Source organism: Crassostrea angulata, chromosome 8 (genome assembly GCF_025612915.1).
Source record: "Crassostrea angulata isolate pt1a10 chromosome 8, ASM2561291v2, whole genome shotgun sequence".
Lineage (NCBI taxonomy): Eukaryota > Metazoa > Mollusca > Bivalvia > Ostreida > Ostreidae > Magallana > Magallana angulata.
In genome coordinates, this window is record NC_069118.1 from 12,213,127 (window position 1) to 12,221,486 (window position 8,360).

Genomic DNA, 8,360 nt, shown 5'->3' on the forward strand with positions numbered 1-8,360 from the left:
ATACTTTCATCGGTTTTAAAAAATAGTTTCGAAAGGTAAAAAGCGTGATTTGAACTCATGACTTACAGATTCGCAGTTAACGCTCTAAACCATTACGCTACGTTGTTTGACAACAAAGAAGATTGGGGGGTAAGATAGCGCAAATGCTCATTCGGTTTAGTCGTGAAATACAATTTTGAATGTATTTTTTAATCTAATATTATTATATATAATACAAATTTGCAAAAGCAGAATTTCTAACTATTTTCAGTTTTTAATATATTTAACAAACGTTAAGAAAAAGATATTGCCTCAAAATTTGGTGGTATCGAACCCACAACATATAAACCCTAGATATACTAGTATAAGGTTAGCTTATGTCAGGTGCTTTAACCACTGATCCATGCACAAAACAAAGAATGCTGTTTACATATTATGTGTGACTTTAACCACGAATTTATGAACTTGTATAATATTACTTTAAATGGTTTTTAAAAATAAAAATATCAATTTTATTGATATTTTATTTTTTGAGTAGCTTGTCCGACCGTGTAGCATTTTACATGCCTTATCCACCCATCTTCTTTGGAAAAGTTATACTTGATTTTATTGTTTATTTCGATAGGAGGTACTCCCAACATGAAGGTGTCCAGACTTATGTGTCCTGCACATGCACATACAAATGAGAGAGAGAGAGAGAGAGAGAGAGAGAGAGAGAGAGAGAGAGAGAGAGAGAGAGAGTATTTTTGTTTTAATTTAATAGGTTAAATGTACATTGGATACATATATGTTCACAACAAACATCGTTGTTTAAAAAAATTAATCCTGTTTATTGACAAAACAACAGAACAGAACTTGCTGTAAAATGGTTTATGAGTGTTTATGAATTAAGTCTGGATTAACGCCATGAAGGCGTAAGTTACGCCAGGCGTACGCTGTTTAGTGAGACAGCTCCAGGTGTAATGTGATGAAGCATTAATCCATGATAAAGTAGACAAACATGCCTAAATCCCGACACAGGGCATTTAATATTTCTTAAGCTTATTAAGTAAAATGACTTCTTGTATAAATGCTGACATGTAACACTAAGAGTATCATCATCACCAAAATAGAGCAAAGCATCATCATGCTGTGCTAAAATACACATTACTTTTTGAGCTACCCTTGTATAAGTTTCATATAGAAGAGTTTAATAAATGCAGGTATAAACAATGGATTCTCTTATTTATTCATTTCAATGGAAAATAAAAACATAATAGATTTTCCCCTTGCAACATCTTGCAGTATCGATATGTTAAAACAAATTTGTTGTCATATACATGTACGATTCAATACATGTAATTTACATTATATTAACATAACACTGAACAAATACTAAAATAATTATTATCACAATATCTTAGAAATTTTTTTCCCTTTAGCTGCTGGACCACTGATGATTCTTTTTGGCAAAGCTTTTCTTGCTATTTCCAAGTCCCTTGTAAATCGCAATGCTGCGACATATTGAATAATATGGTTAATGGGCAACCGAGGCACTGTTAATCTGAAAAACAAGAAATGGAAATCATAAAGACACATAACAAATATTAATAATATGTAATAATTTATTCCTTATCCTCAAGACAAATGGAATCATTCCCACCTATGTAAACTACACAAATTTCCCTACGTTATATTTTTGCCCCATATAATTTTTTTAACCCAAGTCATGGATGTAAACTTTAGGGCCTAGTTTAAATTGCTTCAACTGTTCACAATTGTATGAAAGTAGTAGTACTCCTCATCTGTAAAACAACTTTAATCCACCTGCGAGAATAATCACAGGGTTCATGAGAGCTATGTTGTCGCAAATATTTCTCACCACAAATATTTCTAGTTTTTTATATAAATTCTATTTTCCAGATGATATATACATGTACATTGAGAACAAAAATTATTCACAACAAAGCAATTTAAGTTTGGTAGATTGCTAAATCAAGTCATTGTGAATAAAAGTTGGTTAACAATTTTTAATCTGAGCCATATTTAAATTCACAGAATGCACCAATCAACATGATCAAGGCATGTTCTTTGTGAATGAATATCGAAGATTTTTCTATTGACTTACATGTATAAAGAAATAGAACTGTTTAAACTGATATGTGAGCATGTCTTAATTTTAACGTCGGCCTTTTGTAATTTCAAAATATGTTGGATATGTAGTACCGGTACATGTAGTGGTGTTTAAAAACACTTTAAGGGAATTTTACAAAAACATTACAGGTAATGTTAATTTTGAATAAAAACACAATAATTACAAAAGTTTTACATGTTACTTCATACCAAAGACTGCATTAAAATAAAATGCTGCATATCATTTAAGACATTCATACTTGAATTCAGACTTGGCCTCGTGAAAACTAGATAAAACTGAACCATTTCACTCACTTGTCAATTAAATCTATGGGAAGTCTCCGTACTTTAATCTTTTCTTTGTAAGCTCTATGAAGCGCTAGCTTGTCTTTTGTTGTTTTGTGTATCAGGCCCGCAATGACTGGGATTCCCTCCGCAGGATGATAATATTGCTCCGCATCGGGCGACAGGTACACTAGGTCTCTCTTTGGAAACAGGTCCAGGTAACTCTTCTCTGTAAGAGTCACGGGAAGTTTACTCATGCTGCAATCTTCCGTCAACAACCTTCGCATAGTCTTCAAGATCTCATTCTCTTCCACTGAGGGTTTCACGTTACAAAATATTACATTAAATGTCGGCGTGTGGTTAAGCGCTGATCTATTGATGTCACCGATTGATAAGAATAAATGTCTGGCCACGTCGATGATTTCATTATAATACAACATGTCGGCGTAACCCAGGTCCACCAGAATGGGGTCTTCCAGCATCGTAGCCCGAGCCACACGATTTTGAATGATTTTCTTTTCTGACATCCAGAAAAGTTCTTGAAAGAAATTGGTTGGGTTGTATTGTGGTTCTGTTTGAGGCTGCCTCTTTTGCTTCTTGACCTCCTGTATGTCTTTCTTTACTTGAAGTAACCTGCAAATTCATGATATTTTGCTCTGAGTAGAAAATATATTGTATTCATGTGCCATCAGCACAAAAATATAAACGTCATCACACATTTTGAGTATATTGATTATTGTAAGATTAAATGAAAGGTTCAAACTTTCACAACAAAATTGATATGTACTTATGAAAAATAATCACTTCACCATTTTTACTTGTTATTAGAGAGATTTTCTCTACAAAATTTCTGGCACTACATTTTTAGTGGATGAAGTGAACTAAATAACATGTTAATTTGGCTGTTCCATATCCCTGACTAAGAGGGTATATAAGTAATGCTTGGTATTCAATTTGTCTGCACAGCCTTGGTGTGTTACTTAATTGGGCATTGAATCATTATTTTTTTTAAAGATGTGGTCTCATAACTGCAATGGTGCGTGCATATAAATTAAATAACACTCACTACTGAGGTATGAAAATTTGCACATTGCATCAATGAATTATTTATCGGTGTTAGTATATAATATATCAGGTCGTGATCCGCTGTGAAGTTGCGAGGAGAGTAAGTCATGATCTTCGAGAAATACTAAAGGAAGATTGTATTCATACGCACCAGATTTGCTGATTTTTTAATTTAAAAAATTAATGATTCAATGCTTAAATATAATTTTGCTTCAATCAGAGCCTCTTAATAGTTTTTTCCAAACAAATATATGACTAACAAAAACATACAAACCATATTTTTAAAAAAGTAGTACAAGAACAAGTACATTGTCAATACTATATTTCTGCAAAAAAAAAATTTCAATGGGAAATCTAAAGCTCATATTGTTTTATACTAATTAACTTAAAGTAAAGCCTTTAAACAAATGAAGCTTTGTACAAAATCTCGTTGAAATTTGAAATTGGTACTGTGGTTGTAGAAAATAAGATAAAGGGTTAAAACTAAGAGACAATACCATGTAATGCTGACTGCAAAATTAAGACTTTAAGAAATTTTTATTACAAAACCAATTCTTGAGCTTTCAGCGGAAGAAAGCCAATACAGTAATTTTTTTTGTCCTCCTTTTAACTAACCTTAAATGCTTTTCTCTCCCTTTTCTTGAGTCATAATTCATATGAATTAACCATTCTTGATCTGTCAGTTCTGGCATCTAAAAATTAGAAAAACCTGATTAAACCTTAATTTCGTCTTTAACATTATATTATTGAAAGTTATTCTCATTTCCGAGCTGTCTTGCAAACATTTTAATATAGGAAACATGAGTTTGCGATTATGTCAATACATGTATCACATATCAGTTAATGACAGCCTTCATAAACTGTCAGCATCAAGTATAAAACACCCATACATTAATATTTTCATCTTGAAACAAAGGAGCTTGAACTTTCAGCTCCGGTGAGCTAAAATTATTGGACTTACGTTTGCAATATTGCTTTTGCAGAGTTTGACATACTCTGCTTGTATCATCACCAGGTGGGATTTCTCTTCAGGGCTGGCATATTTACAAAAGTCATCCATACTCTTAATCTTTTCATTGGGATAGTAGATACCTCTTCTTTCCACAGACAGTCTTGAGGTTGAAGAAAACTTTCTATTTGTTCTCCTGTGAATCCTCAATGACCTACAAAGATAAAATTATGACCATTATGTAAAGGAGAATTTAAAAAATTAAACAATTGTAAACTCTTTGCACTTGAATGTAATTATGGCAGTATAGCCCTCAAATATCTTTAAAAGAGAAAAATTTCAGTGCATTAATGACTATTCATTTTGAATATGTTGTGGAGCTACATGGGTTATAGAAAACATTTTTATCTGTATTGCCCATAGCCTTTATATACTAGTGCGTATAATTAAATTTTATGGTAAAATTTTAAGGCCTATAAAAAACTTACGTGTTTATAGGGAAACACTGATGAAAAAATAGGTTTGGTAGGTAGGGATTTTTTTTATCATATTTTTTCTGCGTGAATCCTAAGAATGTTTGTTTGAGTCATATTTAAAAACGGGTTTTTAATAGAAATAATACAAAAATCACAATCGGATAAAAACAGACCTCTAAAAATGGTAGGATCAGGGCATTTTTGAAGGATAGGTCGGGTTACCCTAGACACACAACTTTTTTTCAGGCCTAATTGTCACAGTGTCACATTATCTAAACATTCTAATGATGGCCAAATATGTAAAATCCTCTCCCTGGTAGATTAAAAAGATATTTAATATTTCATAACTCATTACCTACAGACCAATATTAATAGAACCTAGTCAGAGATTGACTTTTGAATTTTGTATATATCCAGTGCATGTATCTCTTGAGGCCTGGTAAACAATGCATCAATTTTAAATTGATTTGATGCATGGAAGTGATAGTTACAATACAACATACTGACCAGAAGTTCATGGTCCTAAAGCTCTAGCTTTGAAAAGCTGTTTTTAAATTTTTTCAATCAAAAGTCAACCGTAAACTTGTCATTATAAATGTTACTGACCTTGCTATTGCTCTCAAGGACCACATCTTTCTCTAAGAGGAAGTCTCTATAACATTACATCTGCATCAACCTATATATAGAGATAAATTCTTTGATAAGCTGTAGAATTAAATCAATGCATTCCACTCCAAAAGCATACTGTGATTTGTCATTTGTTGCCATGCAGTTTTCCTCTTGTAATGAAAAGGGAGAAACAAGACATTGGACTTTCGGTATGATGTATATATATATATATATATATATATATATATATATATATATATATATATATATATATATATATATATATATATATATATATATATATATATATATATATATATATATATATATATATATATATATATATATATATATATATATATATATATATATATATATAAGTTATAACTATTTTTTTCTTGCATCCAAAACAACTTTTAAAATGATGCTGGTTTAAGTGAAATATGCACAGATATTGTAGTTTTAGCTCAAATCTTGTTAATTTCGAGGAGCCATGGCTGAGTGGCCATGAGTAACGATTAGTAGACAGGCCTACATCACATTGCTGTTTGTAGCCACAACTACCCAAAGTCGAAGCTCCTGATAAAATGGTCCAATAATGGACCAGACCACAATTCCTGAATCACTAATCAGTGCTCTAAAATTTTACACAACTGCGCTGTCTGGCATTGTACACATGTAATTGGAACCCATAAGACTGTCACAGTACTTTCTTTCCCTTTCATCAACAACTTAGACCCAAACATTTGATTTATAAGCTACTAAATTTAGTATGTGAATTTTCTAAAGACTCTTTTAAGTTTACCACAGTGTCTCTGCAAAGCATAGAGGTATAATAGCTGCAAATCTATAGTCGGATTCCACTTGAAATAACAGTTGAAATATCTATATTGTTATATATAAATAAGATAATTAATTCGATAGTGCAGAGACATAAACAACATAAAAAAATATTGCCTCTTACCCCAACTCTTATTCTCTGACATCTCCCTCGGACATAGCATATACGAAAAAAGTCAGAGAAAATTCGAATTACTGCAAGTGTTGCATACATATAACTACCGGTGTTCATGGAATCGACAATCATATGAGCAGTTTCAACGCCCATTTGCTTAACAAGAAATCTGTAACATCCAAACTTAATTATCGAATCTTCTGTCACTTTGATCAATCAATGTTTAAGAACTGTTGAAGTGAGACTGTTGTCATTTCACCTCACGTGTACCATAGCGAGAAAATTCGAACTAAAAGACACGAGGACTATCGAATTCCTTAACACTATTTGACAAATAGGTCAAGAGGATCCCGAATGGATCGATCTCAAAGAGGCCCATAAACCACATCGCTCACCTTAACAACAACAACAGACCTGATATAATCAGCATTGTGGATTCATGTACAAAATATCTAGGAAATATAAATACATTGTATATAGTTTTCACTTGGACTGAAATGTCACGCTTTCATTGGTTTAAACATGGCGCGTGATTGCCTATAATATATCTCTATGTTATATATAGTTCGGTATATGGTATCTGTGACGTAAATTTTCATGCAAAGAAATATTTGATTTATTTATTTATATAACTATGTTATGTAAAGATATATCTTCACAATAAATTACGCAGATTGTATCAATCGGGATAAAAGGATATAGAAATTAATAAATAACTTAGTTTATATAATTATTTTCGAGTCCACGATAAATATATATAGAGCAGTCTATCACAACAACAATGGCGACGACGAGAAAGATAGGTATACCCGTAATACCGTTGAGTCTGACAGATTTGGCCAAGAAAGAAAAAAGAGTCAAACTGACAAGGATGGGAACAACGGGAAGATTGTCATCGGAAACCATGTAGATTGATTGAATATGAATTAAATTTAAGACGTTTTATCATGAAGTTGTCGGGGTTTTGCTAGTCAGGTTCGTACATGCTTCATGTGTTCCATGTCTTTACTTTAAAAGTTATGAACCAAAAGTGGATTTTTTCTTTTAGAGAAATTTTTTAATAAAGATTAAATAAACACTCTCAATTCATGCATCCCTCAGGGAGAGGGATTATTCACTCATTTCACCGTGTCGTTGATGCTAAAATAGTGTTTCATCTTTATTACACATAATTAGCAATTTATATCGTTCTACATTAATGAATAACGGAATAATAATGCTTCAGGTATCATCTGATATAAGAATTATGATCTAATTTAAGACATGAAAAACGTGATTCTAATTTGTAAACAAACTGTTCTTTCATCGTGTTTTCAATACTATAGTATAGGTTTTCCCACACTCATGCGCAGCGGCGAGACAAATAACTAAACAAGAGGCCCATGGGCCACATCGCTCACCTGAACAGCAGTTCCTTGTAACATTACATTTCGTAGCATATGCTTTTTCTATTTTAAACATTGAACCCCTTTCTCGGGACCCAGTTATGGTCCGAGGTTTATGGTTGGCTTGAACAACATAAATAGTAACATAGGAATGAAAATGTGAAGCACTGCGGTGAGACCGCACGTACACAACCTGAAAAACTGAACACTGAACACAAACTGAAACTGAGTTCCACTTCAAGAGGAATAACTCTCAGACTGTACAGAACACAAGAAAGATAACTCTTGGTTCCACTACATTAGAGTTTACACAATTTGAGGATCCTTGCATAGTAATCTCACACACTGTAGCATTATAGTTCTCGAGAAAAACTTTTTAAAAACATTTTCAATATATCTTTCTATGTTAAACTTTGAACCCCTCTTGGGGCCACAGTATTAGTCCAGTGCTAAAGTTTTAATTATTTGGAATCTACATTATTTAAGGATGCTTGCCTAGTTATCTCACAAGCTGAAGCATTATAGTTCCCTAGAAAAAGATTTTT

At 32.4% G+C, this 8,360-nt stretch overlaps 1 protein-coding gene across 1 annotated transcript; it reads right to left on the reverse strand.

The window, feature by feature from the left end:
- Window positions 1-845: 845 nt before the first annotated feature.
- Window positions 846-6,718, reverse strand: LOC128159855 (tRNA methyltransferase 10 homolog C-like). The gene is made up of 6 exons (XM_052823068.1): window positions 6,440-6,718; window positions 5,473-5,542; window positions 4,403-4,604; window positions 4,057-4,133; window positions 2,407-3,009; window positions 846-1,522 (listed from the first exon to the last, which is right to left on the reverse strand). Exons 2-6 carry the CDS (start codon window positions 5,496-5,498, stop codon window positions 1,369-1,371), a joined length of 1,062 nt encoding a protein of 353 aa, XP_052679028.1. The 5' UTR covers window positions 5,499-5,542; window positions 6,440-6,718; the 3' UTR covers window positions 846-1,368.
- Window positions 6,719-8,360: the final 1,642 nt, after the last annotated feature.

Bases quoted from the DNA above. Each gene is read 5' to 3' on its own strand.
- LOC128159855 (XM_052823068.1), bottom strand. From the start codon at position 5,498: ATGTGGTCCTTGAGAGCAATAGCAAG. The intron at 4,605-5,472 runs GTCAGTAACATT...TTATCTTTGTAG, and splicing joins TCCTTGAGAGCAATAGCAAG to GTCATTGAGGATTCACAGGA. The intron at 4,134-4,402 runs GTAAGTCCAATA...TCTAATTTTTAG, and splicing joins GCAAAAGCAATATTGCAAAC to ATGCCAGAACTGACAGATCA.